Below are 17,784 nucleotides of genomic sequence, written 5' to 3'. Positions count from 1 at the left end.
TAGTTTCTGCTTTTTGCTTTAAAGATAATGTCTGTGACGTACAATTTTGAGATATTTTTGCAGAATCTTGGTTCTTCAACCCACACCCCTTGTTCTCACAATAAAATTTTAAATTGCTGATGTGTGCTATGTCTTTGTCAAACAGGAGAAGATAATTTGAGAGACACAAGGAAAATTTATGTTTGTTTTACAGAAGAAATAAAAGTTGCAACCAGTTGCTGATACCCAGAAGTCTGGTTGCACAAAATGTTATCTGTTTTTGAAGAAACACAGTCTTTCTCTTTGGTTCCCTAAAACTTTCCTTCCTCTACTCCCTAGCCACATAAAACCTCCCTACTTTTGCTTTTTGAGAAAGACAGACTTGAAATATCTTGTTCCCCTGCCCTTTAGCTCTGGCCAAATTGAAATTTTTTCTATCTCCAAGCACTAGTGTCTCAGTGTTTGGCTTACTAGTGCACATGAACCTGAATTTTGGGAAATTGTTGTGACAAATTTATTTCATAATAAAGGCAGAAAAAAGAGTTTGAAATGACTAACATTTTGGAGTATGATGAATTGTATAAGTCTGTAACAAGTGTTTCATTAAGAGCATAGGTCTTATTCCATGATTTTTTTTTTCCTCTCAGAATTTCCCAGTTACAGCAGTTCTATTCTTTCTTTTCCACAGAGAGACCGATTCCTTGGAAGTACCTCCTCAGGTCCAGTACAAAGTCATAATAGCTCAGGACAGTCCTTTCATCCCCAACTCCGACAGCAAGCAGGTCTCTAGGACTTCGCAATGCTTATAAAGTCTAGTGAAGAATTTCTCCAGGCTAATTCCAATCAATCTCTGATGCTAAACAGGGTGAAGATCTGCTGAAGGATTTGGCAGAGGACAGAAGAGGTCTGGGCCTTCTTGGACTTTACTGCCATTCACCAGAAACAACAGAAAACAAGTGGAGCCAGCTAAATGTCCATGAGTAGGAGGCTGCCTAAATAATTTCTGAGACAATGCAACTATCTACAAAGATAAAGACATTCTGTTAATGTAGAAAGATTTCTAAGTGAAAAAAGATGCAGAACAGTCAGTATGGTAAGCTACCTTTATATAAAAATAGGGAGTGTAAAAAAGAATATAGCTATATTCTGGTTAGTTTGCATATGCATGAAAAAACTAAGACTCTAAAAGACAGTAATAACTTCAAATTGTGGAAAATGTCAAAGTATACATTTATTCACACGCCAAATTTAAATTTACTAATAATTAAAGAAGAAATTTAAGTTAATAAAATATTTGTAAAGAGAAGATCAAGAGGGACATGCACACTCACATATTGCTGGTGACATTGTTTTAAAAAGAAACAATTTGACTTGAATCAGGATTCTGCCGTTAGAATTTACCCGAAAAAACTGGAGGTTTGTTCCCAAATTCTATTTTTATTACAGATTCTACAAAACGATGTAAGATAAGAAGATGTGTATTCAGAAATAAATAGTGGGCAAAGAAAACTACTGTCACTATGTATAATTACTGACAGTTGTGTAGTCATTTAAAAATTTGTGAGTAGAAAACAAAAGCATGAAAAAAATTACGGATGACGAAATTCCACTGCAAGGTAAAAAATATAGGCTATATTATTTACATAGCATGGTCTCAGTTTAATATTTAAAGAGACAAATGGTATGTATTTTAAATGATTAAAAATGTGAAAATATTAACTAGTTATAATTAAGGTATCCATTAAATGGTATGTAATATAAAATCTTTTATAGAGGAAAAATGTTAAGCATCTCCCACACCATGACCACTTTTGCCTTATTTCCTTTCCCTTTGCACAAAAGCTGCATTTCATTATTATTCAAAAGGCAGGAGCCAGGAAGTATACATCTTAAAGAAAAGGTATACATCCGGTGTGACGCGCTCAGACGCTGTTAAGAGTTTACACCAAACGTGCAGCATGAATACGCGCAGCTATTCTTCAGCCACACGTACGATAGCCCCAGGAACCCAGTGGGGCTGCCCAGCCGAGCTACACTTCACATCCCCGCCTTTCGCGTCCCCTGCGCTCTCACCCTCCCCTCTTCCACGCCCTCCCACTGACGAATCAGGCGGCCGCGCAGCCGCAGTAGCTGCTGCGGCCGCTCCTAGCCCGAGGGATCTTGGGACTAGGCCTTTCCGGTAGGACTGGCTTGGCTTTCGGGGTTAGGCCCTTTGTTCCAGACCGGTGATCCAGGCCCTTGCTCCGTGACAGTCCCGTAGCCGCGGCAACGCTTTGGTGACAGCGGAGGACTCTACTGGCGGTTCGCTGGGTGCGCGGCCTGGCCGCCGAGGGAACTGCGGAGCTGCACAGCTGCGGAGCTGCAGGAGCTGCAGAGCTGCAGTACGTGGCGGCGCCTCCCCCTCTGCCCCGAACGGAACCGCTGGGAGAGCAGCAGCAAAAGCCGCCGGACAAGGTGAACCGGGTTACCTGATTGCCTTCAGATGATGAATCATCTGCATAACAGTCAGAATTGAGGTCCATAGCGCTTTGTGCTTCTGCTGCACAACAATTTTAAGTGGATAACTGACTGGTGTGCCTGAGGGGTGCCACGTGACTCTTTGCTCTTGACAAGGAAAGCGAGCTCTCCTGCTCTTTGGACGGCCTTGTTTCCTTGAAAGCATTCCGGTTTTAACCCCTTACTCTCTCATACATCGTTGTGCAAGAGGCTTTCCGATGAAAGTGTCTCTTGGTAACGGAGAAATGGGCGTCTCTGCCCATTTACAGCCTTGTAAAGCAGGAACCACTCGATTTTTTACTAGCAATACTCACAGTTCAGTGGTATTGCAAGGCTTTGATCAGCTTAGAATAGAAGGATTGCTTTGTGATGTGACTCTGGTGCCAGGTGATGGAGAGGAAATCTTTCCCGTTCACAGAGCTATGATGGCATCTGCTAGTGATTATTTCAAGGCTATGTTCACAGGTGGAATGAAAGAACAAGACTTAATGTGCATTAAGCTTCATGGGGTGAACAAGGTTGGTCTGAAGAAAATAATTGATTTTATTTATACTGCAAAACTTTCTCTTAATATGGACAATCTTCAGGACACACTTGAAGCTGCCAGCTTTTTACAAATTTTACCCGTTTTGGACTTCTGTAAAGTGTTTCTTATTTCAGGAGTTTCTTTAGATAACTGCGTTGAAGTTGGGCGAATAGCTAACACATACAATCTTATAGAAGTGGATAAATATGTCAATAATTTCATCCTGAAGAATTTTCCTGCATTACTGAGCACTGGGGAGTTCCTAAAACTCCCTTTCGAACGTCTTGCCTTTGTGCTTTCCAGTAACAGTCTTAAGCACTGTACTGAACTTGAGCTCTTCAAGGCTGCCTGTCGCTGGCTCAGGTTGGAAGACCCTCGGATGGATTATGCTGCAAAATTAATGAAGAATATTCGATTTCCATTAATGACACCACAGGACCTCATCAATTACGTGCAGACAGTAGATTTCATGAGAACAGACAATACCTGTGTGAACTTGCTTTTGGAAGCTAGCAATTACCAAATGATGCCATATATGCAGCCAGTGATGCAGTCCGATAGAACGGCCATTCGCTCTGACTCAACGCACCTGGTTACTTTAGGAGGCGTTTTGAGGCAGCAGCTGGTGGTCAGTAAGGAATTGCGGATGTATGATGAAAGGGCGCAAGAGTGGAGATCATTAGCCCCCATGGATGCCCCCCGTTACCAACATGGCATTGCTGTCATTGGAAACTTTCTTTATGTAGTTGGTGGTCAAAGTAATTATGATACAAAAGGAAAAACTGCCGTCGATACAGTGTTCAGATTTGATCCTCGGTATAATAAATGGATGCAGGTTGCATCATTAAATGAAAAGCGCACGTTCTTCCACCTGAGTGCCCTCAAAGGACATCTGTATGCTGTTGGTGGGCGAAGTGCAGCTGGTGAACTGGCCACAGTAGAATGTTACAATCCAAGAATGAATGAGTGGAGCTATGTTGCAAAAATGAGTGAACCCCACTATGGCCATGCAGGAACAGTATACGGAGGCTTAATGTATATTTCGGGAGGAATTACTCATGACACTTTCCAAAACGAGCTTATGTGTTTTGACCCAGATACAGACAAATGGACACAGAAGGCTCCAATGACTACAGTCAGAGGTCTGCATTGCATGTGTACAGTTGGAGACAAGCTCTATGTCATCGGTGGCAATCACTTCAGAGGAACAAGTGATTATGATGATGTTCTAAGCTGTGAATACTATTCACCAACCCTTGACCAGTGGACACCAATTGCTGCTATGTTAAGAGGTCAAAGTGATGTTGGAGTTGCTGTCTTTGAAAATAAAATCTATGTTGTAGGTGGATATTCTTGGAATAATCGTTGTATGGTAGAAATTGTCCAGAAATATGATCCAGAAAAGGATGAGTGGCATAAAGTTTTTGATCTTCCAGAGTCACTTGGTGGCATTCGAGCTTGTACTCTCACAGTCTTTCCACCTGAAGAAAACCCTGGATCACCTTCTAGAGAATCACCTCTTTCGGCACCTTCAGATCATTCCTAGGACTAAGGTGATACATCTTTGCAGTGCATAGAGGATGATCTGGTATTTCCCCTCTAGTTGTATCTTCCAATGATTGGTCCAGGTATTAGATGAAAAGGTAACTGATGTTATTTGTATTGTTTGGCTTAGTATGTTTATTAGATGTTTAAATGGACTCTGAAAATATTCAACATAGGTGTTTCAAATGTAAACAGATCATAAAAAGTGTTAGATGTCTTTTTGTGGTGTTATGTAAGTGAAATTGTAGGTGGTTGTAGTAAATGTGTAGTTATGTTCATCATGCTTCAAAGTTGAAAGTTTTCATCTAACTGCAAAACATCAAAGGGAGGGTGCCAGCTCTAACCTAAAATAACAAAAGGTCACCACAGATAGTTAGCTACTTCCTTTTTTCGTAGAATTTTTGACGTGGCTGCCAACTCACCAGATTGTGTGAGTGCATTCAGAATTATGTGAAATTTTGTAGGTAGACAGGAGAAATAATAAGTTCAAATGTATTAAGTCGAAAAATCAGTATAGCTCTAAGGCAGAGTTTGTATCTCTGGAGAGAGAAAATACACATGTACATACATACATATGTATACATACATACATACATATACATATGTACACATGTAGTTTTAAAATTGATTGGCATTTCAGGTAGAGCGAAATTGTTTTTAAATTTAAGTTTTTCTATCTAGTAGCTATTTCTATTCAAATGGGAATTCAGTACCAGAGAGTAAATGTCTATATAGATATGCCGAATTGAAATAGATAAGTACTATGTTAAATTGATAACCAAGTTTAGCATTTGACTGAGTTGTTACTTCAGATAAAACTTGTTACTTTTTCTTCTTGTATATTGTTTTCTGTAGAGTTGCTTTTATACAGATTATTTAGCTAAGTTAAGGTTTCAGAGAATTGCTTTTGCTTAGTAAATGTAAGCTTTGTTTTTTCTACAGTTTTGTTCAGTAAAACTTAAAAAGCAAAGAAAGAAGTATGCTGAACAAAGGTATGGGATTTTAAATTCAGTCTCCCAATTTAGTCATTCTAGTAAGATTATTAGATTTGGGCTGGTTGCCCTGGAGCTGCTCCAGCCCAAGTGCATCCTGAGCTTCCTGTGATCTTCCTCAAGGCTGTCATCTAGGTTATCATCTGAGCAAGCAGTAGCTACACTCTGATCTGCATCAAATCAGAACAATATCCTTTTGGCTAAGTCTAAAGGACTGGACCAATTTCAGACTCCCTACGGAGCCAGTTACAGAAAGCCTCAGGTACTGCTATCATGCAGGCAGTACTAAAGTACATCTTGAATATCAAGGCTATCCCTACTGGTCGAGAACCACAGGGGGAGATCTTAATGGGACCTTATCAGCAAATGGAATTATAGGAGTCCTCTGTAGTGAGTAATTCTGAAGTACTTTCCTGGAATATCTACCTGAAGAAAAAATTTACATACATACAGTTACATGTATATGTATGTATATATCCCTATACTTGGGAGATTGTCATAGTGTAAATCAGGAACAGCCTTATGGTTATTGACAATCCCATAATAAAACTCAGGAACCAAGACAAAAGGAATTGGCTCCCTGGGATCTGAACTTTACTGCCCGTACAAGTGTTGATTCATTTCAATGCTTTTTATGATTTCTGCATTGGCAGAAATTTTCATACTTTTATGTATTTTTAATGATTTAATTTTTTATTACTAAAAATAACATATTTGGGTACATTTAGTAAATAGAAAATGTAGAAATTGCTGTTAACCTTGTGTATTGAATAAGCAAGAAATGGCATCTCAATCATTTCACTGATTATTAATGAAGTTAAATGTGTTTCCTTTGATCAGATGTTCATGTCCTTTGCCTTTGTAGTAACTATTGGAGTTGCTTTGTTTTTCATACCAAGTTACATGATCTCTTTATATAATAAATACAATTTAACTGGCATTTTCTTGCATTGATTTTTTTCCCTCAGTATTACAGTTTTCCAAAGGCGTGGTCATTCAGTTAAATTTCAAGATCAAATTTGTCCACCTTTTTTGCATTTTGACCTTTAGAGATAATTTTGCTGTCTTTTAGCATGTTACTGATGTCACATTCCTTGCCCTTTATCCTATTGCTTTGTCAGCGCTAATGTTTTTTTAAAAGATTTTATTTATTTACTTTTAGAGAGAAGGAAAGGGAGAAGTAGAGGGAGAGAAACATCAGGGTGTGGTTGCCTCTTGTGCGCCCCCCACCAGGGACCTGGCCTGCAACCCAGGCATGTGCCCTGACTGGGAGTCAAACCAAGGACCCTTTGGTTCACAGGTTCGGGCTCAATCCACTGAGCTACACCAGCCAGGGCCTCAGTGCTGATGCTTAGTATGCAAAGGTGGCATTAACTCTTCGTCTCCTGTTAAGTAGCTTTTCTTTCTGGTTGACATGAAGAGGGATTTTTATAAAAATCTTAATTTTAGGAAGAATATTAATCTTTATTTACAGCACATATTTTTCCATCATTTCTCTTTCAGTATATGTCTTAACATAAAACTTTTTGGTAATGTAATTAGTTTCTCTTTTGCCATTCCTTTTTTTTTAAATTTTTATTTATTTACTTATTTTTAGAGAAAGGGGAAGGGAGGGAGAAACATCAGTGTGTGGTTGCCTCTCACATAGCCCCCCATTGGCCCACAACCCAGGCATGTACCCTGACTGGGAATCGAACCTGTGACACTGGTTTGCAGCCCACACTCAATCCACTGAGCTACGCCATCCATGGCTATCTTTTGCCATTTTTAAAAATTTATTTATTTGGTGTATGTGTATATGCATATAGTTTTATTGCAACAAAGCAACTTGTACACTTTTAATATTTAAAACTGAGCATCATCTTTCCAGTGAGACAAAAAGAAAATTTAAAAATAAACAGGACGAAATTACAATAGAGAAATGTCAATTCTGAATAAAATCCTATAGGATCTGCTGATTTTCCTGTTGAGTGGCAGGGCTCACATCATCGTTAGGAGAGAATTTGACTTTGAAGTGTCATCTTAAATTGAAAGGTTGTCCATTAAACATCACAATTAAACATGTCAAGGGAGAAACCATGTCAAAATGCCCACTTAACCCACCCAAACATCTCAAACTCAATCTTTGCTGACCTTCTATAAAACCCCCCCTTTTTAAAGTCTTTTTTCCTTTTTTTAAACAAGTAGATACATGTTGGTAAATGCTAACTGTCCATGTTCACATACAAACAGTGTAATCTCAGCCCAATCTACAGAGAAAGGAAGAAGAAACTAGAATTCTGTGCACTACTACATAGGGGCCTGGCCCCCTCCAGCTTCCAGCAGAGCTAAAGAAGCAGAAAGTTTTTGGGTTTTTCCCACAGAGCATGGTGGTGTTGATTCCATAAAGTTTTTGTCAAGGTGGGAAAGGATAAAAATAAACTTGGAACAGAAAGGGGCAGAGGTTCTTTTCCCAGTATATTCTGCTCAAGGTACATTTCCTCCCAAATAAGGTGAGAACCCTTGTGTAAAGGAGACAAAAGAGATCTCAAAAATAGGCAGACTGAGCACAAGAGGGGAAAAAAAGTCCAACTCAATCCCAGGGACTGCAGAAAATTAAAAAAGAAGGTTGGAAGCCATCAGTGTTCCATTATTATCTCCTTCGTCTTCCTCTTCCTCCCCCTCATCATCATCCTCACCTTCATCCTCACTGCCTTCATCAACATCTTTCAACCCTTCATCTTCATCATCTTCCCCTTCATCCACATCAGTGACCAGGTAGTACTGTAATGGATTTGGCCAAAAATCTTTGATGACTTCTCCTAATTCATCTGTACCTGCATCTGAAGAGTCAGTAAGCCAGGTAAAAAAGCTTTCTGGTTCTTCCTACTGCCTTTGCCTCAGGCTTTATTCTGTGTTCGACTTGAACATTTCATCAAATCCTTTCCGGATTTCCATCTGATTTCAGTGGACTTTGAAGAAGGATCTCCGCTCTCATTCAGATGAAATTCTTTTGAGAGAACTTGATTTTCGAAGTAAGGATTTTCATCAAAATAAAAATCTATTCTGTAATAACCTGATTTAATGTCTTCAAATTCTGTCACTTCGATTCCTGTCAGTGTCTCTTCATTCTCTTCTCCAAGCAGTGCAGACACTTATGATGGTTGACAAATGTTACCCCAAAAGTTAGGATTTTGGTGGTCAATCCATCTCTTCTGAAAAAAAATGGTTAATGGAGTTTGTTATATTTCTCTTCCACTTTCAGAATCTCCCCACTGGCATTTTCATTAAGTCTATTTTGTACTTCTTTACTATGTTCATTTGCTTCTTGCTGTTTTTTTCTTTTTTTTTCCTTCCTTTGGCAAGTCTGAGAGGTTGACTTCTGTGGCTTGAGGGCAGGAAGAAGCTTCGGTGTCTTTGGGGTGAAAGTGGGACTGGCGTTTGGGGGCCATGCTGTGAGGTAAGTTGCAGAATCGGACTAAAGGGAAGTTGCATGGCTGGAAGAAGCTCTGAGAAATATCTTTTGTCATTTTTAAAATGCTTTCTTAATTTTTTTTATTATGAGATGGTATAATTATCCTAGTATTTTGTTATTATGGATATGACTTTTTTTCTAAACTTCCAGTATAAAATTTAATGGATGTTTCCAAGTTATCACTCAATTATTTCATCACCACTTCCTGAATAATCTTCACTTTCTCACTGAATTTTAAAGTTTTTTAAAATCATAATAAAATTTATTATATGGGAAATTTAGGGTAGGTATTATTCCTTCAGTTCCAATGATTTTTTATTGAGGTTGTCTTGGTTATATAGATTGCTGTTTCAACTGGGATTTTGTTTTCACATTATATTCCAAACCTGACTGCAATAGTAAGAAAATATATGGTCTTCCATGTTTTCTGTCATCGGTACTTCCCTTGATTCTTACAGGTTTTTGAGTGCAACATTACTCTCAGTGATTCTTAACAGTTTTTTGGCGTGGATTCTCTTGTGTTTTTACCTTAAAAAAATCATATTACCTACATAGTATAAAACTATATTTCATATTATTTTTTTCATAACTTGAAGCATTGGTTAATACAGCAAAATCATAGTAGTTACACGAGACACTGCATCTTGTAAGTACTTTAATAAGGATAATTCCAGTTTTAGAATTCCTTTGTTAAAGAGAGATGTTCTTGATCTTGTTCATGAAATATCTCCTTGTTTCTCATTAATTGAGAGTCTTGAAGTGAGAGGTTCATATTTTTATTACAAATACTTATCAAAATTTATCAAGGTGGCAATTTTTCTCACTTCAGATATTGAAGAGTTTGTTTCTTGGTTTTTGCCAACTGTTGGATTAGAAAGCATTCTCATATTGCTAAGTGCATTATCAGTTAGCATAGTTTACAAAGCAATTTGGCAAGAGTAGTACAAGATTATTTTCCAAATACACATTTTGGACATTAAGCATATTTCTGGAATTAATAATGAAAAAAAAGGAAGCCTCCAAAATGGTCATCTCAGCATGACGCTGTTATTATTTTCTTCCCAATAGGACTTCATTGGACATTCCATAACTTTACTTTTAAAATGAATTTTCTTTTGTTCTTCCTACCCTGATTTTGATTCCTTATTTTTCTTACATATTGTTAAGTGTATATTTTAATGACTGAGTGATGGTTAAAACAAAAAAAACTTAGATATTCATTAAAGGTGACTGCATACACTGCAGAAGTGTTGAAGGTGAGTTTCTTGACCAACTGCACTAATAACAGATAATTATTTTCTTGGTAACAGTCTCTGAGCAACCACTTTCTAGGAGCTGATGTTATTCTGTCATCTACTGGTTGAAATTAAAAATCCTTGTTTAGATAGATTACAGAAAATGCAACTTTTTAAAACAAAATCGTAATGATGAAAACCAGTGGTAATGTTTATATCATATGTGAAAGTTCAAAGACTTCAGATCATACTCAATTACATAAATATAAAAAACCCTATGGTAACTCGGTGTATATCCTGGGTCAGACCATCAAAGAGAGTAATTGTTTTTTTGCTGTCACAAAAGTACGGGTCTAAATTGCTTCGATTTTATTGATAATATAATTTGAATACTGAAAATGTGCAATATTTCATTAGGACTCTAAGCATTTATATCTACTATTACATTTTTCCTTTTTTTGTGGATTCCTCATTACCTTTTTTATTTTTTTTTAGCACAGAGCCTCATGAATATACACAGTAAATCTTTTCCATGGTAGAAAGACTATATTATGCAATATGTCTAGGTATAAGTAAATCTGACAAATGTGATATTCTAAGAGCTTTTTATATTGGTTTTCCCATGCAGATGTTAGGATTAGAGTACTAATTCTGATTGCATAGGTCTCGTCTAGTCCACATAGCTCGCTTCTAGCCCAGACAGCAATGCACATGAGCACACACACACGTGGTACACAATGACTTCTGGACTAGCTGATCCAAATTCCTTTTTGTACCATCTATGGGCTCCAAGAAAGCCTATTTCTTGGCTATGAGAACTTTAAGAGTGACATAACTACCCATTTCCTCATTCTCCAAAACACTGAGAGAAAAATATCCTTGTACATTAAACATTCTTTCCCTCAGAATGGAATATAACTGAAAACAGGTCATCTCTGAATAATGCCTGCTGAGGGATATCTAGAGTGCACATACCCCCGTATTTCTTTTCTAGATAGAACTGAAGGAACAAGGTTATATTTCATGTAATCTTAGAATGAGTATAAAGCCCATGGCAGCAGCCAAGATCTGTGACCTGATCTCGGATGTTTCATCGTGTACCGCCCCCCCCCCCACTTCAATTGTAAGTCCATTGAGTATTCTGGCTTTTTCCGGCTTTTTCCTGTTCTAGCTTTCAGAAAACTGTTACTATAGAGACAGAGGTTTATCATTCTTTGCCTCATTTCACCCAAGAGCCAGTCAGCAGAATCTGTGTATGTGTGGGTAGGCAGCAGGCCTAATTTCTCCAGACTCAACTTTATCCTATTTGGGAAGTATATCACTTAGAAGTCAAAACATTAGCAATCCATAAAAACTTTCTAATTCATAGTAAGTCATGAATCAACACATACTCAATATAAAATCCTAATTTAAAGTCAGTAATAACATTTATTTCTTAATGCTAGGCAAAATGTTTACTTCAGTATTTTAAATTATGTATTTTCTAAAATTTTATTTATTTTTTAGAGGGAGGGGAAGGAAAGGAGAGAAACATCTATCTGTTGCCTCTCCCAGGACCCTCACTGGGGACCTGGTCCACAACCCAGGCGTGTGCCCTGACGGGAAGGGAATCAACCAGCGCTCATTTCGCTGAACACACCAGACAGGGTGTGGTTGGTTTGTTTGTGTGTTTGTTTGATCTCTCGATCCTTTTCCAGATGAGAAAGTCACAAACAGTTTTCACGAAACCTTCCATATATCACATGTATACAGATACACTGTGGATGTCAATGAATTAAGCTAGAAAATAGGGGAAAGGGTATTTTGTAACTTTCCAGGCTAGCTCTCCAGTTTTCTGTAAGAGGAAAGGTCAGGAACTAAAGAAAAAATAGTTTGAATCTTGAGATACTGAATTTTATTGTTTCTCACTGGAGAAACAACTTCTCACATGAAGTCCAGCAAGTGACTATTTTCACTGCCTCTTTGTAACTGGTTATTGATGAAAGGAACGGATGATATAAATATTTAGACCAGGCCATGATTAGGGAACAATTGATTAAATGGCTTTCATTTTTTTCCAAAAAATAAGGAATAAAAATTGTTTTACAAAATAAATGAACAAACAAAACAGAAACAAGCTCAGAGATACTGATGGTTGCCAGATGGGAGGGTGTTGGAGGACTGAGTAAAAAAGGGGAAGAAATTAAGTACAGATTGGTAGTTACAAAATAGTCATCGGGACATCAAGTTCAGCATAGGGAATACAGTCAATAATGTTGTAGTAACCATGCAGCGCTAGGTGGCTGCTGGACTTATCAGGGGATCACTGCTTAAGCCATAACTGTCTAACCACTATGCTCTGCACCTGAAACTAATACACCATTGAATGTCAACTAATTTAAAGGATCAAAGTCTTTTCACTGCAAAAAATAATGTGAAAAAAAATAATGTTAAAAAAAAAACTTTTGGATTGTCCTGTAGAGGGAAACAAGGTCTTAATTTCCTTCGAAGTGAAATATTTGATTTTCTTACCTGTGCTCCAAAGGAAAGAGATTCTAGGTAAGTAACAGCAACTGAAACCACAGAACATTGGCTTTCATTATACAATATTCAAACCTAGACACTGGTAGCCCTGAGGATACATGATTAATATCCAGGGATATGTTAGCACATGAATTTGAAGAACACATTTTTACATCCTGAAGACTGATAAACATTCAAGATAAAAGTGATCTGCTGAGAAGAGCACCTGTAGCCTCTCTCCAGTCCCACTCGTCTCACTCCCTTGGTGGGGAAGCAGAGGGGGCTTAAGTAAGGTGCCGATGCTTTACCAGCTACCTCCTCTCTCTCCCGTATAACATCTTCCTCTTTACTAGCTGCTTTTGATCAACTTTAAATGTACTTTATTTTCATCTTCATCCTAAATATGACCATTATCCAGTCCTGCAACCACATGTATTATCTTGCTCTTGTCATTCTGTTCATACCCAGGCTTCTCAAATGTTTTCTGCAAGATCTGTCCCTACTTCTTCACATGCAGCTCATTCCTCTACTCACAGCAATGTGCCTGCGGCCTCTCTCTTCTGCTGAAACTGCTCAGCCAAGGTTTACTATGAGCTAAATCTTACTGAGGTCAGAGATCACTGTCAGTTAGCCATGACTGACATCTCAGAAGCATCTGACATTGACCACATTCTCTGTTTAAATCTGACCTTTATCTATCTGGTTTCTATGCCACCATTTCCTGCTTTTCTGCCCCTCCTCTCTTTTCTTAGTTGACCATACCCTGTCACTTTAGGGAATGTTGGTGTTCCTCTATAGTCTAAGCTGGATGCTGCACTTCATCCTCTCTGCTCATACAGTCTCAACCTCCCAAATAGTTCCAAATGTCATCTCTATGATTATGACTTCCATATGTATGTCTTTATTCATAATCATGTCTCCAAACATTAGACCCGCATTTCTACCTGCTACCCTAGAATATCTCCACTGAACATGTCTAAAATTGAATATATACTTTCAGCCTTTTGGCCCTTAGGCCCTCATCTTCTTCCTGTTTTCTCTATGTAAAAGGACTCCCATCATTCTCCTGTTCAAAATAGAGACATGGACATCATCCTTGACTCCTCAAATAAGCAAATAACAAAGCAAATAAGACAGAGCCCAGTTACTAATGAGCTGATTGGGTGAAGATGGCATCATTCCTACTGCCTTAGTTTAGTTCGGGATGTGATGACAAAATACAGGAGTGGGTTGTTTATAAATAACAGAAATTTATTGCTCACAGTTTTGGAGGCTGATCATGGCCTCAGCCTGGGCAGTAAAGCACCTTCTGAGTGTAGACTTCTTATATTCTCACAAGCTGGAAGGGAATAGGGATCTCTCTGGAGACTTTTTTATAAGGGCAGTAATCCCATTTATGAGGTCTGGGCCCTCATAACAAGCACCTACCAAAGGCCCTTCCTGCTAATACCATTACATCAGGCATAGAATTTTAAAATATGAATTTGGGGGGGGGGACACAAACATTCAGACCATAGTACCTACCATTTAAAGAGTAGAAATCTAGCCCTGGCCAGGTGGCTTAGTTTGTTGAAGCATTGTCCCATACACCAAACATTGGGGGTTCCTTTCCTGGTCAAGGCACATACCTCAGTTGAAGCTTCCATCCCCAGTCAGAGCACATATGGCAGGCAACCGATTGGTGTTTCTCACATTGATATTTCTCTCTCTTTCTCCCACTTTCCCTCTCTCTAAAATCAATTAAACAAACAAACAAAGAATCCTGACTGATGTGGCTAAGTGGGTTGGGCATCTTCCACAAACAGAAAAGTTGCCGGATCAATGTCTGGTCAGGGCACAGGCTGGGGTTGCAGGCCAGGTCCCCGGCTGGAGGCATGTGAGGCAACTGATCACTGTTTCTAATGCATCTTTTACACTGATGCTTCTCTCCCTCTCTTTCTCCCTCCTTTACCCTCTCTCTAAAGATAAGTAAATAAAAACTTTAAAAAACAAACAAATGATGTCTCGGGTAAGGATTAGAAAAAAAGAATAGAAAATCCAGAAGTCTGAGGCAACCTGACTTTCTATGAAAATTAACAGTGTAAAGAAGTGTTCAGAATTAGAGCTGAAAATCATTCATGTGATAATATTTATACAGTTATGAATTTAGAAAAAAGCTATTTCCTTTTGTTTGAAAAGACTAGACTTGGATTGAAACCTCTAAAAGTCTTTTTGGAAATTGGATTTAATGCAAAATACAAAAGATTCAAATTGATGATTTTGTTTAAATTGTTCTCATTGTCAAATGCTAAACAGACAGAATGTTGATTATCTCTAGAGAAATACAGCAGCTACGAAAATTAAAAAGTATTTTTTGATACGAAGCCAAATTAAAAGTTAAGCGTGTAAAAATCAATGTTAAGAAAATAATATTTCAATAGTGTTTAGCCATTTTGAATGATTTTAAATTATATCTATACATTGGTAGTATTTAGAAGTATTATTTGTACATTTTTATTTAAATATGTAATTATATATATTACTGTTTAAGTAAATATATTACATTAAAAGCTCTGCAAACAATTATAAAGTAAAATTCAACTAACTAAAATTAAATCAGATGTCAAATTGACATCTTATATTAAATTGTGTCAATAGCTTATAAATTTAACTTGTAGCTTGAAATTTTTATTTATTCATTCTTAATTCTTCACTGAATAAAATGAGTACAGTTTACACTTTCATTTTTTAATGTATAAAGCACAGATATAAATATAGAGTACATAGATATATATATACTGCCTATGTATTGTTAGTTTTTTTGGGGGGGGTTCAATTAGAAAAATATCTGAAAGACTCTGTGGACAGGGGACTAATAATTTTTTTTTAAAAAGTGCTCTGGAAACACCACTCCAAATGTATGTAGAAAGTGCACAAGGAAAGCAACAGCAGAAATAGAAAGTAAACATTCAGAAAACCCGTACATTCCCCATATAAGACACATGCACAAAGTTAGACCTCACAGAGCCTGGAGACCAAGGTTCAGAGAGTCACCCAGCTCAGCCAGGCCAGCAGCATCTGCAAGGTTCCCAATGGCCCTGACCTTTTCCTCCCTGGTGGCCCTGGCGGTGCTCAGCTGCAACTCCATCTGCTCTCTGGGTTGTGACCTGCCTCAGACCCACAGCCTGGTTAACAGGAGGAGCTTGGTGCTCCTGGGGCAAATGAGAAGGACCGCCCCTTTCTTCTGCCTGTGGGACAGAAACAACTTTGGGTTCCCCCTGGAGGCGTTCAGTGGCAACCAGTTCCAGAAGGCTCAAGCCACTTCTGTCATCAATGAGGTATTCACACAGACCTTCCACCTCTTCACCACAGAGAGCGCGTTGGCTGCTTGGGACAAAAACCTCCTAGACCAACTCTGCAATGAACTTTATCAGCAGCTGAGTGACCTGGAAGCCTGTCTGATGCAGGAGGTGGGGATAGAAGAGGCTCCCCTGATGAGTGAGGACTCCATCCTGGCTGTGAGGAAATACTTCCAGAGAATCACTCTCTACCTGCAGGAGAAGCAGCACAGCCCTTGTGCCTGGGAGATTGTCAGAGCAGAAATCAGCAGATCTTTGTCTTTATCTGCCATCTTGGAGGAAAGATTGAAGGATGAAATGACAGCTGGGTCAACATGGAAATGATTCTCACTGGCTAATGATAACACAATTCTGCGTGTTCTCTCATGTCAAAGAGTCATTTCTGCTATAATTATGACTTGATTTCAGTCAGACTTGTCAAATGTTTTCAAGAGTATCAATTGATATTGTGTTTAACCCTGTGGACACCAGCCTCATACAGGTGACCATGCTGATGGATCTATTTATTTATTTATTAAACTATAAGATTTAAATTATTTTTGTTTATATAAATATTATGTGCACCTTTACACTGTTAATAGAACAAAATATGTTCTTTATATTTTTTATTTTGTCAAATTATTTTGTTTTGTTCATTAAATTTTTACTTTAGAAACTTTATTGTATTTGTTTATTATTTTAAAAAAAGAAATTCCAAGCCTAAATGTGCAACTCAATTTAAGAATAGATGGTCCCTGGGCCGGTAAATCAGTTGGTTAGAGCATCATGTCCATATGCCAAGGTTGCAGGTTTGATCCTGGTCAGGGTATATATAAGAATCAGCCAATAAATGCATAAATAAGGGCAACAACAAATCAATATATACTTCTCTCTCTCACCTTCCCTCCCTTCCTCTCTCTAAAAATAAAAAATCAATTAATAAAAAAGGATGGATGGTATAATTCATTTACCCATTCCTATTATATTTAAGCAAAAATAGACATCCTCTAAGCCAAGGTTTAAGTGATGTTCCAATTTGGAGGTGAACATAAATGTAGTTCCTGTTTTCTTGTGTCTTTGATTTTTTTTTAGGGTAAGTAATCTAGAAACAATAATCAGTTAATTAGCATTTAAATATTAAATTAACGCCCATTAATATTAAAATCAGTACTAGTTAGATTTAAGGCTATAATGAGAAGAAGGGAGTGAAGGGCCCTACGGTAGCAATAAAGAGGTGCCTTCCCCGAAAGGGAAGAAGCAGAGTGACTGTAGCTCTTAAGAAGTTGTCAGAATGGAAATCATCTGATCATGCTCCTCATTTCCAGAGTTGAAAGATGCAGAAGTGAGAAAGCAGCCTGGAAATGATTCTCTTCAACTAATACAATTATTGAAATGACTCTCTCTACTTAATAAGTCACATTGCCCATGTGTTTAGTCTTTTAAAGGATTGTTATTTCTGCCTTAGTCATATAAGGCATTGAGTTAGATTGTTCAAAATTGTTGTTAAAATGTTTTTGTTAAAATGCCTACCTCTAGAGCCATCACTCTATACAAGATAGCTATACTGATGGGTATGTATTCATTTATTGGGGAACTCCTGGTTTCTTGTTCAACATGTAACTAGCTTAGAAGTCATCATTCTCTACCTCACAACATCAATAAAAAAATGCAGAATAAGTAACAACAACAACAAGTCTTCTTGGAGTCGTCAAAAATTGAGGTCACAGGGCAAGCCAGC

General features: G+C 37.9%; 2 protein-coding genes and 1 pseudogene across 2 annotated transcripts; 2 read left to right on the top strand and 1 right to left on the bottom strand.

Annotated features, from left to right (window-relative positions):
* Window positions 1-2,143: 2,143 nt before the first annotated feature.
* Window positions 2,144-6,472, top strand: KLHL9 (kelch like family member 9). Its single transcript, XM_037154692.2, has one exon. It carries the CDS (start codon window positions 2,694-2,696, stop codon window positions 4,545-4,547), a length of 1,854 nt encoding a protein of 617 aa, XP_037010587.1. The 5' UTR covers window positions 2,144-2,693; the 3' UTR covers window positions 4,548-6,472.
* Window positions 6,473-8,034: 1,562 nt separating this feature from the next.
* LOC119056302 (protein SET-like) lies at window positions 8,035-8,969 on the bottom strand (annotated as a pseudogene).
* Window positions 8,970-15,800: 6,831 nt separating this feature from the next.
* On the top strand, window positions 15,801-16,391 carry LOC119056303 (interferon alpha-10-like). Its single transcript, XM_037154691.2, has one exon. The coding sequence runs from the start codon at window positions 15,801-15,803 to the stop codon at window positions 16,389-16,391; it is 591 nt and encodes a 196-aa protein (XP_037010586.2).
* Window positions 16,392-17,784: the final 1,393 nt, after the last annotated feature.

This window comes from Artibeus jamaicensis, unplaced genomic scaffold (genome assembly GCF_021234435.1).
Source record: "Artibeus jamaicensis isolate MK-2021 breed Jamaican fruit bat unplaced genomic scaffold, CSHL_Jam_final scaffold_1964, whole genome shotgun sequence".
In the NCBI taxonomy this organism is placed as follows: Eukaryota; Metazoa; Chordata; class Mammalia; order Chiroptera; family Phyllostomidae; genus Artibeus; species Artibeus jamaicensis.
Note: the sequence above shows the minus strand (reverse complement) of the source record. Positions and strands in the feature narration are given on the sequence as shown.